Source organism: Mus pahari, chromosome 19, assembly GCF_900095145.1.
Source record: "Mus pahari chromosome 19, PAHARI_EIJ_v1.1, whole genome shotgun sequence".
Classification (NCBI taxonomy): Eukaryota; Metazoa; Chordata; class Mammalia; order Rodentia; family Muridae; genus Mus; species Mus pahari.
In genome coordinates, this window is record NC_034608.1 from 40,260,717 (window position 1) to 40,280,705 (window position 19,989).

Consider the following 19,989-nt stretch of genomic DNA (forward strand, 5'->3'; position numbering starts at 1 on the left):
TCTCTCTCTCTCTCTCTCTCTCTCTCTCTCTCTCTCTCTCTCTCTCTCTCTCTCTCTCTCTCTCTCTCTCTCTCTTGGATCAAATTTTTAAAAAAAGCAAATCACCAGGGAGAAATTTATGATAATTTGTAACTTAATAAATAGCAGTCAGAATTCTTGGGATGCTATCAGTATTCCTGCATCTGGCCCTGTCTCAGAGAAGCGCAGAAAGAAGAAAACACTGCTCAGGACATGGGAGGGGTGGGAGAGAAAGAAGAGCCCCCAGCAGAAGAGGGAGGGGCATAATGGGATCTGCAGTGTGCCTCACCTTCCAAAGCTCTGCCACTAGGACGAGTAGGGGTGGCTTCAAACTCAAAACATCAAGTTGGACTGAACCCAAGATCAGGCCTGTGGCTGTTATCCCTTACTGGAGGGGCGGGACAGACAGTCACAGTGGGTAAGAGTAAGCAGAGATGGGAGGACTGAGAAGCAAGACTTTAGATGATACTAGAGGGATGCTAACTAACTACAGTCCCACCATAAAGGGCTGTTCCCTAGTATATCTGGTTCAGTAGTAAATAATTGTTCTCCACCCTGAATCAAATATTACATTCATAAAAAGCATCATTTGCAGGAAATAGGACATTAACTTTCAAATAACTGATTTATATTGATTTTAAGAACCAATACATTTATAAATAGCAGATTAGTTATAACTAATTTGAACTTTTATAAAAACATGGATCCAGGAAGTAACCCTGTGTCTTATTACATATATGAGCACAAAACAGGGCCCTTAGGTAACCTTAAGCTTCTGTTATGAGCCTCACAATTTATTGTATAGAACTTACTTTTGAACCCTATAGGGAAAATCATGAATCCTTTGATACTGTCTGGCTTTATTCTTTATGTACATCATTTTTGTCTTGTTCACAGAAATAAAAAGGTGTCAGCGAGTGCTTCAAGGTCCATTAAACTAAATGGCAGCACCAGGTAAGTTGACCTTTTCCACCTCTGAATGGAAAACCATTCTAAAGTAGCCATGGCAATGCACAGCACGCAGATCAACCACTGAGCATCTATCTGTGTGCAGTGCTTTTGACGAAGGACTAAGTACACAGTGATGGTCCTGAGCAAAAGATACTTGATCACAGTCTGCTGAGAACTCTGGGATCTAAGCAGCCCAAAGCCTTAGTTAAGCTGTTAAAATGCCTAGGCGTGCTGTTCACAAAGATCCAGGGAGACGAGAGTCTCATTCAGCAGCAGAGGGATCGGTAGGCAAAGAAAATCACTCCAGGGCTTTGCTTCCACTTGAGCCAGCCAGTGTGGGAGAAGCCACACCCACTGGCATACAGAAGCACCTCCCAAGCCACGCCCACTGTCATACAGAAGCACCTCCATAGTCATGGGCTTTTGACCAGATGTGTATCACGAATTCTCTTCTACTGAGCTAGCCTCAGATCTAAGCAGAAAGCAATTGGTTACCCCCATAGCACCCCATGCCCTGATCGCCCATCCTGCCTGCAGGTCAGCATTGTGGTGTGCAGTGCCTAGCACTCGTTATTAAGACCACTGGTGTGTTTTCTTCCACGTGCAACCTAGGTACACCTCCTTTCACTATAGAAATGATTCGCAGAGAGGAAGTTTCCGGTCAGTTCCAGACTGATTTTCTCCCGTTCTGTAGCTAGAGTGTGAGTGTCTTCAGCAATAGAGTTTTACTCTACAGATCTGGTGGGAAACCCAAAGCAAATACCCGGGTTGCTTTGGATGTCCCTGGGACCTTCTGAAACATTGCATTCTTACCCAGGGTTGAGATTTGTGTGACATAACCCGTGTGCTCTGGAAACAGCACTGTCTGCTCATGAGGGCACCTCCATTTTTAAAAAAAAAAATTCGCTAACAAAGGAATGAGTTTCCATAAGAATTTTCACACAGCCTTAGTGTTAACTAACCCACCCCACCCTCTTCTTTCCCCTATTATGTCAAATTTCTTTCTTTTCTTTTCTTCTTCTTTTTCTTTTTGGTTCAACCAATTTATAAGTCGTAGGAAAATGTACTGAGAAGTCATTCTGTGGTTTAAATGGTATTTGATTATGTACAATTTTAATTCTCTAGCTATGATGCAAATGAACAGACAACTAACGGAAGCAGGTCAGTTACATATATGTGTCTATAAAAAAACAGGTAGTAAGCACAGAATAGTATTTCTAAAGTACGGTACTGCCGCTTCTGTCTATCTAGTTGAATAATGAGAAGCATATCATGCGAAATCGCCTGTGTGTGAGAACAGACTGGAAGTTGTATTAAGTAGTGATAGCTTCAGTAATAAAGCATCCCGAACTAGGTAGGTTAAACAATAGCAATGAATTGAGCAGCCCTCAGTGGTAGCATTCTTCCCATGGGTGACTTATTTTAAAGTGTCCATCTCTATACAGATACCATTCATTAAGACAGTTTATTCGTGCAGTCTCATAACTGTTTATGCTTGCAATGATTGTCTTCAGATAATGACAGTGATTAGGACATCACAATTTAGTTTGTGTGACAGCATTCAAAGTGAGGACAAATCCTACTTGGGATAAGGGCAGCGGTAACAATCAAAGGTGGGACTGTGGAGCTCCGACTAAAAAGATAGGTACTAAAATTGTCCCTAATCCACAAAAAACTGGGATGGGCTGATACCCCCAGCAAAATATACCATCATTTTAGAGGGAGCTATTAAACCCTTTCTGATGGACAGAAAAGACACAAGTAGTCTGTGAAAATGAGCATGTGATGAGGAGAATTCAGAATCAGAACTTGGCCAAGTTCAAGGTAGTGTGTACTGAAGTAAATTTGAAATAATATCACTGCAAAAGGCACTTTTTCACTCATTTATTCATTTATTCATTTCCATCCCCATCGCAGCCCCCTTTCCCTCCTCTTCTCCCAGTCCCACCATCTCACCCCTTTTCTCCCACTCCCCCCTCAGACAAGGGGAGCCCCCTCCCGCCCCTGGGTACCAGTCTGTTCTGGCAAGTAGCATCCGGACTAAGCCTGTCCTCTTCCACTGAGGCCAGACAAGACAGCCCAGCTAGGGGAAAGGGAATCCAAAGGCAGGTGACAGAGTCAGAGACATCCCTTGCTCCAATCCCTAGGAGACCCACATGAAGACCAAGTTGTGCATCTGCTACTTATGTCGTTTTGATTTGCATTTACCTGATGACTAAGGACACTGAACAGTTTTTTAAGTGCTTCTCAGTCATTAGAGACTCCTCTGTTGGCAAAAAGCCTGTACACATTAGCACTAAGGTAATAATTAAGTCTGTACATTCTGCTGTTTTCATAGGCATAAGATAATCTTCTCTCAGTTTTGTTTAGTTTTTGACGGTCTTACTCTGTTGTCATGTGGCCTGTGCATGCCTGTAGGCTGGCCTTGAACTCTTGGCAGTCCCCCTGCCTCAGCCTCCTTATTGCTGAGATTATGAGGCTTGATACCTGGCCAGACACCATCAAGGCATGTTCCTAATCAGAATGCCATTCCACATGCAAATAACAGTCTGCATATGGGTGCTTAAAGATCAACCAGTTAACGTTTAGAGTAACTGTAGTTTATTTTTTAACCTAAAAAAGTACGTAAAAATATGTTCTGTGAATGATACTGTACTTTTATAATCCCTTAGTTTGTCATATCCAGATGAAATACAATCAACAAGTTATGAGGATCCCATCAGTACAAAGTGAGTTAAAAATATATATACATGCATGCATAAATACGTGACTATGTATATGCATATATAAATTTATATAATGACATGCACACTACACAAACATTGAACGATAAAAGGCAGAAGTCGACCTTAAATGAAGGTTGAACGGGACATAAGTTTCTCACCCCCTAAAGCTTAAGGAACGCAGAAGGAGAGTGGATAGAGAGAATGTGACAAAGGGCGTGTGTGCTGTGCAGCCTTATTATCAGGGTATGATGTGGTGACGTCACAGCCACTGTCATCGCCTGCATGAGCCTGTGCCTGAATTCACGGCGGGTGCGGGGGAAGAAGGGCTGTGAGGGCCTGTGTTGTCTGTCAATGGCTGCTAGAGAAAGAGTCATGGCCATTGTCCACAGTTTGTGTGACCACAGAGGAAAATCCTAGTACCCTGTTGGCTAGTCCCGTACCCACGCCCACATGGGTGGCCCTGATTAAACTCAATGTGTCACAGAACAAAAGCAAAGAGACATAGAAGTGGTAAGGGGCTTATCTGGGGAGAAGCACTTGGAGGGATGGGAAAGGGAAAAGAGATGAGAGAGACCAGAATGCACTCTATACTATATGACATAGTCAAAGAATAAACCTAATTAAAAAAAAAACAAAACAAAACCATAAACAAGGAAGTTGAAGTCTATAAAGGTCTACCCTCAGTTATACAGATGACGAAAACCAAGTGCTTAGTTGCATTGTCTGTTTAAATCACTCTCAGTGAGATGCTTTGAATGGGGAGGTGTCAGGATTTCTCACCCTAAATAGCAACCAATACATTGGACATGAGCTTATTTATTAAATGAGGCACTAACATTGTAGACTGAAGAGAGAGAGAGATTTCTATCAGAGCTCAGAGACGGAGTGGCGGGCTGGTCGCAGTGCAGAGCTTAGCAGAAAGAGATGGGCTAGTGAGAGCTGCCTGTCTCCCTCACCAGTCAAGTTTTCCTGTGGGGCGAGGCTGGCGCCCCCAGGAGAACGCACTGTTAGATTAGATGGAGCCACTGCCTTTCATCTACAGCCACTTCATCCTATCTCATGGGGAAGAGAGGAACGCCAGGGTTGAAAGTCAGAATGTAGAAGGCAGAGTCATATATGCACTTTTTACTGACTGTGTACTTTTCAATAATTTAGAACATATACAAATGATTCATCAGAATACCACCCTGAGGGAGCTTCGAGCAGGTGAGTGAACTGAATTAAAAACATACACCCAGCAGTTTGTGTGGTGGTGCTAGGCGGTGCAGCCCCGTGACAGATCCCAGCCCACGCCTAGATGTCCAAGAGGAAGGTTAGCGGATGGAGCATCGAAGGTGGAGCCCAAGCACTGCTCCACAAGGCTGTTGGCCAAGCCCACCCCTGCCAAGGTGGATGTGAAGCAGAAAAAAGCCACAGGAAAGGATAAATCATCAGACAAAAAAAGTGCAGACAAAAGGGAAGAGGGGAGCAAAGGGCAGACAGGCTGAAGTGGATGACCAGCAAACCACATATCTGCCTGCAGAAAATGGAACCTGAAAACCAGAGTCCAGCTTCCAAAGAAGAGAAAGAGGCCAGGTCCCTCTGAGCCTCCATCACATCTGTCAGTGGTCCCTGCCTCCCTTCTTGTACCACCCAAACGAATATTTTTTATTATTATTATTAGACATTTTCTTTATTTACATTTCAAATGCTATCCCGAAAGTTCCCTATACCCTCCCCCGGCCCCTGCTCCCTTACCCACCAACTCCAACTTCTTGGCCCTGGCATTCCCCTGTGCTAGGTCATATAAAGTTTGCAAGATCAAGGGGCCTCTCTTCCCAATGATGGTCGACTAGGCCATCTTCTGCTACATATCGAGAGACATGAGCTCTGGGGGGGGGGGTACTGGTTAGTTCCTATTGTTGTTCCACCTATAGGGTTGCAGACCCCTTCAGCTCCTTGGGTACTTTCTCTAGCTCCTCCACTGGGGGCCCAGTGTTCCATCCAATAGCTGACTGTGAGCATCCACTTCTCTGTTTGCCAGGCACTGGCATAGCCTCACAAGAGGCTGCTATATCAGGGTCCCTTCAGCAGAATCTTGCTGGCATGTGCAATAGTATCTGGGTTTGGTGGCTGATGATAGGATGGATCCCCGGGTGGGGTAGTCTCTGGATAGTCCATCCTTTAATCTTAGCTCTAAATTTTGTCTCTGTATCAATATCCTTTCATGGGTATTTTGTTCCCTATTCTAAGGAGAAATGAAGTATCCACACGATGGTCTTCCTTCTTCTTGGATTTCTTGTGTTTTGCAAAATGTATCTTGGGTATTCTAAGTTTCTGGACTAATATCCACTTATCAGTGAGTGCATATCTAGTGACTTCTTTTGTGATTGGGTTACCTCACTAAGGATGATATCCCCCAGATCCATCCACTTGCCCAAGAATTTCATAAATTCATTGTTTTTAATAGCTGAGTAGTACTCCATTGTGTAAATGTACCACATTTTTTGTAGCCATTCTTCTGTTGAGGGACATCTGGGTTCTTTCTAGCTTCTGGCTATTATAAATAAGGCTGCTATGAACATTGTGGAACATGTGTCCTTATTACCAGTTGGAAGATCTTCTGAGTATATGCCCAGAAGAGGTATTGCTGGATCCTCCAGTAGTACTATGTCCAATTTTCTGAGGAACCGCCAGACTGATTTCCAGAGTGGTTGTACAAGGTTGCAATCCCACCAGCAATGGAGGAGTGGCCCTCTTTCTCCACATTTTCGCCAGCATCTGCTGTCACCTGAATTTTTAATCTTAGCCATTCTGACTGGAGTGAGATGGAATCTCAGAATTGTTTTGATTTGCATTTCCCTGATGCCTAAGGATGTTGAACATTTTTTCAGGTGTTTCTTAGCCATTTGGTATTCCTCAGTTGAGAATTCTTTGTTTAGCTCTGTACCCCATTTTTTAATGGGGTTAGGGTTATTTGAATTTCTGGAGTCCAGCTTCCTGAGCTCTTTGTATATATTGGATATTAGTCCTCTATCAGATTTAGGATTGGTAAAAATCCTTTCCCAATCTGTTGGTGGCCTTTTTGTCTTGTTGACAGTGTCTTTTGNCTTACAGAAGCTTTGCAATTTTATGAGGTCCCATTTGTCAATTCTTGATTTTACAGCACAAGCCATTGCTGTTCTGTTTAGGAATTGTTTCCCTGTGCCCATATCTTCGAGGCTTTTCCCCACTTTGTCCTCTATCAATTTCAGTGTCTCTGGTTTTATGTGGAGGTCTTTGATCCACTTAGACTTGAGCTTTGTACAATATTTTTATCAACTACTTTGTAAATTCAAGTTTTTTTAATAACTCTAAAAACATTTTTACAAGGTGAGGGAATCCTACCTCATCCCTTGTGTGTGTGTGTGTGTGTGTCTGTAAATGGATTGTTTTTAAGTGGTTAAATCATTTGTTGGTTGTTTATTTTTTGGTACAACCAGAAAATAGCAGGCTACTGAATCAGGAGAGGCTGTGACTGTCTCGGGGTTCACCATACCATTCCATAGAGGAGGCTAATTGTATATCCTAGAGTGCAAAGCATACTAAATGGCAATTTGGTTTCTCAGTCCTGTGTTCCTGTCTGGAATATTTTCAGTTATATCTGGTCCCGTGTTTCTAGTAGAACCATTGTGTAAGAAAGCCAGTCCTTGGCCCTTGCCCTGTCAGAACTGTGATGTCTGTGGTCGTGGCAGTCCATTTTCCTGACAGTTGTGGTAATGTGCTGTGAAAGATGGAAATCCTGAGTCTGTTCTCTGTGTGGCATAAAACTGTGAGTCAGTGGAACTGAGGGTTATGAGCACTTGGTTGTTAGGAGAAGTCTTAGGGAAACTTGCTGAGTTTGAGGCTGGAACATCACTGGAACAAGTTCAAAGAAAAACAATATGTAGCTCTTCATTGGGTCCATGAACGCAATATTTGACTCTTGAGAGTTTGGTTATGTGTTCCCTGCTCCTCAAACCACCCATGTGTATGCTTACATATATACACATGTAAATATATGTATATTCATACACAGATCTTCAAGCTTCTAGCAACATGTTTTTCGTATATATGTATATATACATATTTTCATAAAAATATATTTTTATATAAATGTATGTTTCATGTATATACATATCTACATATACATATATATGAAAACGTATACAACCCCCACAAAAACCATGGAAGAAGTTGAGATTTGACAAACTACTTCAAGAATATCTTTGACATCATCATGACTTTTAAGCTGTTTCTACCTAGTCACATTGTAGGACTTGCAGTTGACTGAATTTATTTTAAACCAAACCGAGGAAGAAAGGATCCAGACAATTTGTCACCTCAAGTTGTGGCTAAACCCTTAGGAAGCATTCAGAGATCCTTTAAGAGACCAGACAAGTGTGAACTAGGACAGGAGAGAATCTGATTGGGAGAAAAGAGGAGGCAGAGACAGACAGACAGCCAGACAGACAGATACATACACACTGAGACAGAGACAAAGAGACAGACAAAGACAGAGAGAGAGAGAGAGAGAGAGAGAGAGAGAGAGAGAGAGAGAGAAGAGAGAGAGAGAAGAGATACAAAAAGAGGAGACAGAGACAGACACAGAGACACTCAGAGAGAGTGGGAGGAGAGAGAGAAGAGAGAGAGAGACCCAGTGTTCCAGACCTCCCCTATCATTCTGCAGAGAGATCTCTGTCGGAACAGCAGGTACTTGGCTATAATTCATGCAGGAAAGACAGCATGATTGGTGGAAGTAATGCTATAATAAAGGCTCTTGATAATCATAAGTTGAGACAAGAAGGTGGTTTTTCTATAATCTGCAGGTGAAATCCAAGAGAAGTACAATGGAGAAAGACTATTACACTTTGAGATTAAAGTAACCATTACTTCTCTCAGATTTTTCTCCATTTTTACAGATTTGAGGTCTTCAAATAAATCTCAGGTTCAAATTCATGACATATACACGAATATCTCAATATTAGGTTATTAAGTTGTAAACAATTGTTACTATATAAATATAATTTTATAATTGTATGTAAAACTTTTAATGTAAAAGAAAGCTTAGATTTATAATTCATGTATGATCATGTATTTTTGTATTCCTTTAGCCCACATGCAGGTATGTCACTATGAATGATATTTGATGGAATCACCATATAAAATGTAAACGAAGACCTATATAAATGTATTTATATGTTCACACTTCTACAATATGTTTGCACACATTCAAACCCAAGTATTAAAACTGGTGATGGAGAGGGTGGAGTTATTGAGCTGCATTCTGAGGAGCATCCGTGGAAAGACAGTGTATCTTTGAGCTGTTTCTAAACACTCTTCCTGGCAGTGTTTTTAATCGAGTTCAAGCTGAATGGGAGAGACTAGTTCATAGAAGAATGGCTCTCCTCATTCATGTGTTGTCATCCTGTGTATCAGTCAAATGCTTAGGGCACTCAGACTTTTATGCATTGTACATTGGCTGAACATAAGAGAGAGACTAATTGGAGGTAGGAAGAGGGAATGGTAGGAGGGATCATAGGAGCCTTTGGCCAAGAAGAACAGAGCTAGCCATCCTGCAAGAATTCATCAGCCTTTAGAACTTTGCCACCCTGTTGAGGTAGGTACCCTAAACACAAACCTACCACGCCACTGTTCAGAGCCCCCAGCCTAGACTGCTACTTGAACTTATGTAAGAGCAGAGAAAGCCTCTACATGGGTAACAGTAAGAAGTAAATGCCTAATTCATTGGGTAGGGTAGTTCATTGGGTAGGGTAGAAGAAATTTTTACCTAGAAACTACATTTGCAGTAGTAGTTGAATTAAGATAAAAAAAGAACAATAATAATAAACAGAGCTGACACTTGGCTAAACACCAGACACAAATCTTACTGACAAGGTATGTCTATTGCAAATATATAAAATTTATTTTGGTGGAAAAGTGATGGCAGTTTCAGAATAACTGATTATGTGTTAGTAAAAGCAATTTGAAGAAGCCTAGAAAGTCACATGATCATGTGTTCTTAAATACTGTCACACTTCCCTACATGAATTAGTACATGAGGAGACGTAATGAATGAAATGAGAGACCTCAATATGCCAATGAGGATACTCAGACAGATAGGAATGGGTAGATCTAACTTTATGCATGGAGGTGGAGCAGACACACAAAGTCACAAACAAGAGCACTTTGGTCACCGTGTCCTTCCTGTTCCCTCTTAACTCTGTTGAAATTCTGAGCAATCACTGGCTAACTAAGGCCTAAGGAACTTTTCTGGATGCTTGTGTACGACACTCTGCTGGGTTGAATGAAGGAAAGAGAAGTCAAGGAGGGACTGGCAGAAGACAGGGGTCATGCCATGGACAAAAATTCAGCAACAATGATTAGAGGTAATGGTAATGGACCTTACATGTCCCCCGCAGTGCACTGCCATCGCAGAAGGCTGGCATTCTAAGCCATGCCTACTGTACCACAGATGGAGCACCTTCCTCAGATCTATAGATACTTCATCTTCACCTCATATTTTCATCATAAATGAAACTAAGGAAGACTTAAAACTGGTAGGAAGAAGAAGAGTCTATAAACTATAGCTAGATTTTAAATAAATCCCATAAAAGATCCTGTTAGATGTTGGAATTAAGATAATAGTTGCCTAAGTATAGGTGTGCTGCTGTTTTTACAGCCCTACAAGATTCATTACCACCACGTAGAGATAGCCTCTTTTCTAATATAAAAACACCAAATTTGAATTGGCGATGTGCATGGATATTTAAAACTCATTCAGTGCATGACTCAGAACTCACAGAATTAATGTAGTTATCTGATTCGAGAAGCTATTTGTATTTATACCCGGTATCTGACTATGCTTTTGCATACTTTAGCTCACACATGAATGAATTGTGAAGGTCAAGTTACACATTAATTTCAGACAGCACACGCACTTACATGTAAACACTCACCTAAGGGCGCATGCTTCCACAAATAAATATGTACACACATGGTACACAAAGCTTAGAGTCCCGACAAAGAAGGGAAGGTTCAGTTTTGTAAAATCTTCTCTGCACAGCTTGCTAGACAATACAGAGTATGTTTATCACTGTGTCTAAGTGTGACTGTGGATAATGTTCTCTCTCTTTGATCAAATCGGTTGAAAGGAGACTAGATGATGGTTAGCATGCTTCTTCAGGTCTAGATGAGAGGGGGAGTTACTGGCTTCCACCAGTTTGTATCCAGTTAGGTCATAGCTAATATGAATTTAAAGGGGTCTGTGAATTTATAGTTTTTCATTATTATAATTTAATTTCAACTCTCCCATAATGACCTGATATCATTTATCTAGGTTGTAACCACCAAGGAAATGTGTATGTGTTACAAGCTAATAAAGAAAACACACATACAGCAAACACATTTATCCACAGAAACATTAAAACAAACAAACAAACAAACAAAAACAAATGAGAGGTTTATATCTTGAGTGGACCAAGAGATGAGAAAACCTTTACAACAAAGGGTAATTAGCAGTAGACAGGAGCATTGTAACTCTTGGTATGAAAACAAACAAGCAAAACAAAAAATGGAACTGTTGAAAGTTCAGTGTGGGCCTTGCCCTCCGACGTCTGTCACCATTTAGAACTAGTGCTCCAGGCCTCAGACCATCATTGTATTGGATGGAGACACTGCCTGAGGTCTCAGCTACCTGATATTATCTCATGGTCAGGTAATTTAGCAAAGGTGGGTGAAAAAAAAAAGGGATAACAGAGGGAAGATCATTTAAATGAGACTGAAGAGCTGAGTGCACAGAAAAGGCTAACAGTTGCTAGTGTTATGTCAGGCTTGACAGTAAAGATGCAACTGTGTGTTAGTCTTGAGTTACTTTTAGAGGTCGACTTATTGTAATCATGTAAAGCAACATCTATATGGGAAACATCGTTATCACATTCCAAATAACACATCTCTAAGATACAATTACATCTTGCCTTACTATGTCTGTTCTTATCCTTTAGCACAACCCTGTATGAACTGAATTCCTTGAGTGAAGTATCGAAAGAAATGTAAGTTATACATTAATATGTAGATAGATGTATGTGTGTGTGTGAGTATATATGTGTGTGTACATATGTGCTTGCATACACATATACAGACAGGATTATATCCATGTTACTCATTGCCAAGAGCATCCGTACTATCACTAGTTCCCTTTAAAACTGTTTCTGATGTCCTCTCATGAATATTCTTTGTCATTTGAGTCATGTAGAAAAAGAGAACAACTTCTGTTATTCGTCACTTTTAGTCCCAATGTAAAATGTTCTACTCACAAATCAAAGGGATCCTCTTTACAGTCAGGAGGAGGCAGCAATGGGCTGGGAGCAGAGGTGACCACAGCACATTAGATGGGCACCAAGAGATCCTGGATCTTTCCCTCATCGTCTCCAGAGCTCTGCCAAGGTGGTTCCGATGCTCCAAATGTGCAACTTCGCTGGATGGAAGCTTTGCCTCAGAACTTGCTTGGCACGTGCAAGGCCTCAGAACTATCTCATCCCCAGCATTGCTAAAAATAATTAAACATGTATGAGCACATATTTACATGGATATCTGAACTCACACATTTACACAGAGGAAGGTGAATATCCACTACAGGACTAGTCAGGATGACCACATACATGACTCTATACTTTTGATAGGACTAAAGAATTTGTTATAAAAAAAATTGTGTGGTATGTGTGTATATATATATATATATTCCAGAGACAATGGCATATTTAACTTCAAATAACAGGTTTAGATAACTTTTTTAGAGGTCAATTTACTTATAAATTGAAGATTTTAACTAATTTTTGCAACAGAAGTCTAGGAAGTTGTGTGGTACCCTTTAACCCATTACTAGTACTCCACCTGAACTGAAAAGATTATTGCTAGGGAGGTCACCACCAATACAATTTAGGTCACAAGGGAATTAATAATACACAGTTATGTGTACATCTGTATTTACCTGCACATATAAATTTGCACACGCACCACCACCACCCCCTCTGAGAGATTAACATTTGAGATGTTTTTCTCTCAGGAACATTCATGGGACAAGGCTCCAACACTCTAATGTATTCTCATGTAAACTTTTCACAATAAATTTTGCCCTTTGAAAGCTGGGCAGTGGTGGCGCACGCCTTTAATCCCAGCACTTGGGAGGCAGAGGCAGGCAGATTTCTGAGTTCGAGGCCAGCCTGGTCTACAGAGTGAGTTCCAGGACAGGGTGACACAGAGTAACCCTGTCTCAGAAAAAAAAAATATATATATATATACCCTTTGAAATATATATATATATATATATATATATATCCTTTGAATAAAGGTGACAAAAGAAGGAATTAAATTATCTCTATTTTCATAAATACAGCAATATATCCTGCTCAGACTGTAAACTCTTACCTGTGTGCATATTCTCAGAACTGAGCACTTGGTGTTGGATAACTGGTAGGTGAGCTCTTCCCTGGGAAAGACTATTTCTCCCCCTTTTGGCTTTCCTTCCTTGCCGGTGGTGCTTTGCCTAGGGTGCGGCCTCATGGGCTCCCCGCTTCCATGTTAGCATGTCTATTGGTTTGTCTTTGTTCTGGTCTTGCTTAGGCAGCCATGTTGATCGGACTTCCTGGGTATAACTTATGACATTTCTAAGAGACTTTAGGCTTCTTCTGATCTTTTAGAACTATGCGTTATGAATTGAATTTAGTATCCTAGGTAGACTCATCAATTATTATGAAAAATATTACATATAATAAATACTGAATATATACAGTATATTCAGTATATATAATATATACTGTATGGTGTTTTCTATCTCGTGAAGTTTGTCCCCTTCATTGACCAAGAGAGAAAGGAACTCCATTTAAAACCAGAAGACAATACTTGGCAGGCAGCAGAGGAACCGTCAGCAGAGAGGAATGAATTCAATGGAGCCTGTAACGGAACCTCACTCTCCAGAAATACAGCACCTTGCACCTCCAAATGCACACCCCCATCTTTACTTGGATTGAAACCCCTGGCTTGTGCCATTACCTTCCTTGGGTAAAAGCAGAGAAGACATCTATCTAGGGTGCCACTGAAAGGGCATGGCTGACAGAGGGACTTGAGAAGGATAGATTGACACGATAGAGAACGATTCATAGCTAGAAGTTGCCGCTGAATTTGAAATTCATTCATCAAATGCTTTCACAGTGTGGCTAAGTTAATAAGGAATTGAATTGAAAGATTTTACAGAATTAAGATATCCATTAAAGGGGCTAAGAGATGGTCCAGTGGTTAGAGTCCTTGCTGTTCCTTCAGAGGGCCCAAGTTCAGATCCTAGCACTCATGTTGGGTAGTTCTCACCCACCCCAAACTCCAACTCCAGCAGACTCCATCCCCTCCTATGGCCTCTCCAGGCACTGCACACATACAGATAAGCAATAAGAAATCTTTACAAAATATTTTCATTGCAGACATAAGAACCTATATTTATGCCTTTTATTGAAAATGGATTTTTTTCTTATGTAATATATCCTGATTATGGTGTTCCCCCAACACATATCTCCTACTCCTATCCTGCAGTCTACTGCTCCTACTTCCTCCCCAAATCCCCTCCAATCCAGATCCAAATCCCTTTTGTATCTCATCATTGAAAAAACAAAACACAACACAACAAAACCGGGCTTCTAAGGGAAACAATAAAATGAAATTAACACATCAGAATAAGACAAAACCAACAGAAGGAAGAGCACCAAAGAAAACACACAAGAAATAGATTTAGATACAGAGACCCCCTCGTTAGCACACTTAAAATTTCCACAAAAAGACTAACGTGAAGCCATAATATACACATAAAGGACCTATAGGGTTAAAAGAGAGCATGGTATTACGAGACAAGGAGCCTCATTTTCTGCTGACATCTGCCACTGGACATTCTGCCTACACTTAAGAGTCATTTGCTTCCCCAGTGAGGCTCCTTTGAAGAAAACTAAATTTTCATTAGAATGTGGTTATCAGTTGGAGATATCTCCTGGATTAGTGAGAGGCCACGTGTCCACATCTTCCCTCAGCTCTGGGTCCCCAACTGGTACTGACTAGTATAGGCCCTGTGCATGCTTCCCCAGTCCCCGTGACTTCATTTGTGTCAATCCTGTTGATTTAGAAAGCCTTGATTGCTTGGTGCCCTCCATCCCACCCCCACCCCCCGGCCCCTATAACCTTTCCACCTCCTCTTCTGCAATTTCCATAGCGGTAAGGGGATGAATCTAATGGAAGCATCCCCTTTTAAAGCTAAATGTTTCAAGGTCTCTCTCTCTCTCTCTCTATATATATATATATATATATATATATATATATATATATATATAGATGTTGGTGACTCCCACAAGCTTCATGCCACCATTGCCCTAACATATTTTACAGGCAGGACACCATTGTAATTCAAGATGTTTGCATATGGGCTAGGGTTTGCATTTCTCCTTTGGTAGAGTACAGAGTACCTCCCTGTACTAAAGACTCTGACATGCAGGGTAGAAGACTCCAACTTGACTTCTCTGTGTTAAATGAGTTGTGTAGGTGTTCTCTCCAGCAATTGGGTCTTGCTAGCAGTTTGTGGTTTGTAGGAAGAAAATATAAAAGTTTTCAACTAACAGACTTTCATGTGCACAAATGTTAGCCATGTGCACAAATGTTAGCCAATTAGTTTGTAGAATAATTTAAGTGAATTTCAGCCAGAAAGTTGAATCTTGGAAACTGCATAGCATCTGACTGTGTTTTTTTTTTATATTATCTAGCATTACCCAGGGAGAATCTGCTTTACTACGTGGTAAAGAAGCTACCAGTGAACTGTGAGATGTACTAAAATGTTAATAAAATGCATCAGTAATTAGTAATGGAAATTATATGGATAGAAATACATGTGTGAAGTTTCACAGAGATACATACAGCAGATGCAGCCATATATATATATATATATATATATATATATATATATATATATATATATATATACACATACATATACACACACAGGAACAGAGATACACACAGCAGATGTAACCTTATACAAATACACAGGAGCCGAGCGAGATACACACATCAGATGTAACCTTATACATATACACAGAAACAGAGACACACACAGCAGATGTAACCTTATACACAGAAGCACAGATACATACAGCAGATGTAACCTTATACATATACACAGAAACAGAGATACACACAGCAGATGTAACCTTATACTTATACACAGAAGCACAGAGAGGGACCAAGACTTGGAGAATCATAGACTTGGTCCTAGCATATAGATGAGCCCTGCTATCATTTTGGACCAATTTGGATAAAAGAGATACATCTCATAGAGCCATACGTTTCTGCCTCCTAGTATGTTTAGCATCAGCTAAAAACGATTAGGAGAATGTCCAGTTTTAAATGTTATTACACCAAGTAAACAAGGAAGAGACTCCTGTTTGGAGCGACAAAATACCAGGGAACACTTGGTGGAAAAGAATATAAATAATGAACCCTTGATATGTCTGTTGCTCTCCAGACCTCTACTAGATGAAGCAGGTACCCCCAAACCAAAACTATCATATTCTGAAGGACTTTGACTCATGTCTAAGAGACCTTTCTGGTGTGGTAAAAACAAAGGGTGAGGGTAAGAAGGTGAAAGGGGGGGGGTACTTAGCAAGCAAAACATTAGATGTGATAAGCTGCTATGCACTAAATTAGATGTGAAAATTTTTCCACCATAACTTTTATGCATTGGTTCATAGCAAGGGTCTTATTTACTTTTTTTTTCTTTGCTGTTTGATTTTTTTGAGTCAATGTCTTGCTATACTGCCCAGGCTGGATTTAATATTGTGATCCTCTGGCCTCAGCTTCTCAAAAGCTGGAGTTAGAGCAGTATGTCACAACATACGGAGACTTACTCTTCAAACAAGCCTGAAATATCTATTTTAAGCTATGAAATATTTATATTTGTTTAAGCTATGAAACGTCATTTGTAGGGAATGTGACTTACTAGACTGCAAATAGTTGTTTACGTGTGAAGTCTTACTTTATTGCTAGGACCTCTGCACATACTAGGTTATCCTTGAACTACAGCACTAGCCCGATAGGTGAAAAATCTTAAGGTTCAAATAGTTCACAGCTTGAATGACAGTTATAATCATTAAAGTATAATTAACTTGGACTCACTGAAATCACACAGTGTCTTATCTTTTTCTGATCCTTTAGCAAAGTCCCAAGTATACTGCAAACGCAGACGTCCGTGTCCACCAACACGCTGTAAGATATTAATAAATTAATGCTTCCTTCTCTGCCCTTCTCCCCTCTGTGCACGCCGGTGGATTCTTTCCTGCATAACACACAGAGTTTGAGGTTGGGACATTTACTGTCAGGACTGTGCAAGGGGGCACAGCTCGTTTTGCACACTCGTGTTCTGTCATGCCGAGCCTCTGCATGAAACATTTCTGTGCCTTAAATTGTGGTACAAAAAAAGAGGAATAGACCAAAGAGGAGACCTCTTATTCATAGTATCCACTCTTAGTTTTAGTAGCTAAAACCCACCAAAAAATATTGAAATGTCTGTGTATGACAGAGTAGTAGAATAGTCCAGGAGTAAAGAAATACCCATTTAGAAGAAAAAAGAGAGAGTGTGTGTGTGTGGTGGTGGGGGTAACAGTGGGAAGAAGACAAAAATGCTCTCAAACAGTAAAAAAAGAAGCTAATATATTACACCTGTATTCTTTCTCTCCCTTCATTCTCCCACGAGAGGCTGGTGCCACAATCCACACCTACAATCACCTTGGAAGGACCTTCTGCCTTAGGTTTGCAATTGTTGCCATACCTGAGGGACAAAGACAAACAACCACAATTTGGAGAAAAATCCAACAATAGTAGATACCCTTGAAAATAACAAAAGAGGGAGCTGGAGAGATGGCTCAGTGGTATGGAGTACTTGGCCGCTCTTCCAGAGGACCTGAGTTCAGTTCCCAGCAACCAAGGTAGATCACAACCATCTGTAATGGGCTCTGATGCCTTCTTCTGGAGTGCATGAAGACAGAGCATTCAGATTCATAAAATACACAAATAAATAAATCTCTCTCATTCAAAAAAAAATAACAAAAGAAGGTTCCCAAAGACAGATGGGTACCTAAGAGCTAAAGTAGGGTCTGGAGCAGTGGAGCCTCTATGAAATGCTAATTTAGTCTTTGGAAATTTTAAAAGGTGAGCCTGGAATAAGAACAGGAACACAACAGATCCTAAAGGGCCAAGGCAATGCTAGGCAGAAAGAGCAAAGCTAGAGGCATTCTATAGCACCTGATGCAAAAACATATGGCAAAGCCATAGCACGAGCCCACAGTAAAGCAGTGTAGTGTCAGCATAAAATAGCGCATAGACAAGTACACACACGGACGCACACACAAAACACCCACTAACACATACAAATACATCTAATTTCGAGAAGTGTCAAAGCTTCAGCAGTGTAATAGAAATAATAGAGTGGAGAGACAATGTGCAGAGTGGTAGCAAACAGGTTTCAACCACTCATTTGACAGACATCAATACTGAGACTATAGTAAAGATTCAAGAAATATCAAAACCCAACCCATTTAAAAAAATGACAAATGAGCTGAAGAGATAACCCACCCCTTGGCATAGACTTGGAGGAAATAAAGTCTACACATAATAAAGATGGTCACAGATCCATGTGTATTACCACACTTTTCTCAGCTGTTAGGCAATACATTGAACCTAGTTATCTACCAACAGACGACTGTACCAAGAAAATGGGATGTATGGATAGAGCAGAATATTGCTGAGCCCCAAAGAATATAGTTCTTCCATTTCCAGTAAAATGAACAGAACTGGTTGACATTGTAGAGCTGAAGCGAGGTAAATACTGAAAGACAAGTATCTCCTAACTGCTTTTTTTGTGTGGGGGAAAGCAGAATTGATTTGAAAGTAGCATAGAGGTTACAAGGGACTGAGGTTACTGGCAATGGGGTGAATGGAGGCTGGATGGAGATGCTGAGAGCATTCTGCAACTCTGTGTGGAGACCCCACAGCAATGGGTGTTAGTAAAGATGGCTATCAAACGCGAACCCTAAAGTAAATTCAACTGCAAATTACTATTTTTACATTGGAGTTTCTATCAATATGAAAGAATAGTACTTAAAACTCTGTCATTTTTTGGTATGTTAAATTTTGACCCTTTCCTATTAAATTATTAAGTTAACAAATTTATGGATGTCTAACAGTCAATATAACTCACCGAAACAAAAAGCATGTGGCATCTGACTATATGTTTTTACAAAATCCCTTAGCACCTCATCTGATTTATCATCATCAGATAACCAGGAAGAGCAAATGAACAAATGGTGAGATCTAAATATATATATATTTATGTATACATATACAGATAGACAGACAGACACACACAGAGAAAGAGAGAGAGAGAGAGATCCATACATTCCAATGTATTTGGATGCACAGAAAAGAAAGATATTGAGACTCGTGGAGCTCCTTAGAAATATAAAATAACAATGTAGGATGTTATTAAAATTCTTGGCCGGGCAGTGGTGGCACACACCTTTAATCCCAGCATTTGGGAAGCAGAGGCAGGCGGATTTCTGAGTTCGAGGCCAGCCTGGTCTACAGAGTGAGTTCCAGGACAGCCAGGGCTACACAGAGAAACCCTGTCTCGAAAAACAAAAACAAAAAAAGTCTTGTTGCCATAGCACCTATAGGCACCTTTCTGTGTTAACTGAAAGAGAAAATGCTTAGAAGAGGGTGTTTTACTCCTAATCTGCAACCACCTGTGTGACAGTGTTAGACTGGGCAGGGACTCCGTGCTCCATCTTGGTCCCTGCACTTCTTGTAGGCTTCTGGAAGAGTTGGGGAAGGAGTTAGGGGTTTCCACAGTAGAGATAGGAACTCCACAAGAAGACCAACTGAGTCAATTAACCTGAATCCTCAGAGGGACTCCCAGAGACTATACCACCAACCAAAGAGTGAGCATTGTCTGGACTGAGCCCCTCCCCATATGTAGCTGATGTGCAGCTTCACCTCCATGTGTTTCCTCCAACTGGAATGGGGACTGCCCCTAATTCTGTTACCTGCCTGTGGATTCCATTCCTCCTAACTGGGCTGCCATGTCTGGTTTCAGTGGGAAAGAATGTGTTTAGTCCTGCAGTGACTTGATGTGCTAAGGTGGGTTGGCTCCCAGAGGGTGATCCTACCCCTTCTCAGAGGAGAAGAGGAGGGGGTAAGGGTGAGGGGCTATGTGTAG

At 40.8% G+C, this 19,989-nt stretch overlaps 1 protein-coding gene and 1 pseudogene across 1 annotated transcript in view; both read left to right on the forward strand.

Moving 5' to 3' along the window:
- The window catches only part of LOC110336731 (phosphatidylinositol 3,4,5-trisphosphate 3-phosphatase TPTE2-like), a 94,745-nt gene that overhangs the window by 5,766 nt on the left and 68,990 nt on the right, over positions 1-19,989 (forward strand). The window contains exons 3-10 of the mRNA XM_029531927.1: positions 916-972; positions 2,095-2,130; positions 3,642-3,698; positions 4,851-4,901; positions 11,696-11,743; positions 15,485-15,538; positions 16,932-16,982; positions 19,025-19,078. Of these exons, the coding sequence (XP_029387787.1) occupies positions 916-972; positions 2,095-2,130; positions 3,642-3,698; positions 4,851-4,901; positions 11,696-11,743; positions 15,485-15,538; positions 16,932-16,982; positions 19,025-19,078 (408 nt within the window). The remainder of the gene's footprint in view (positions 1-915; positions 973-2,094; positions 2,131-3,641; positions 3,699-4,850; positions 4,902-11,695; positions 11,744-15,484; positions 15,539-16,931; positions 16,983-19,024; positions 19,079-19,989) is intronic.
- LOC110336838 lies at positions 4,955-5,280 on the forward strand (annotated as a pseudogene).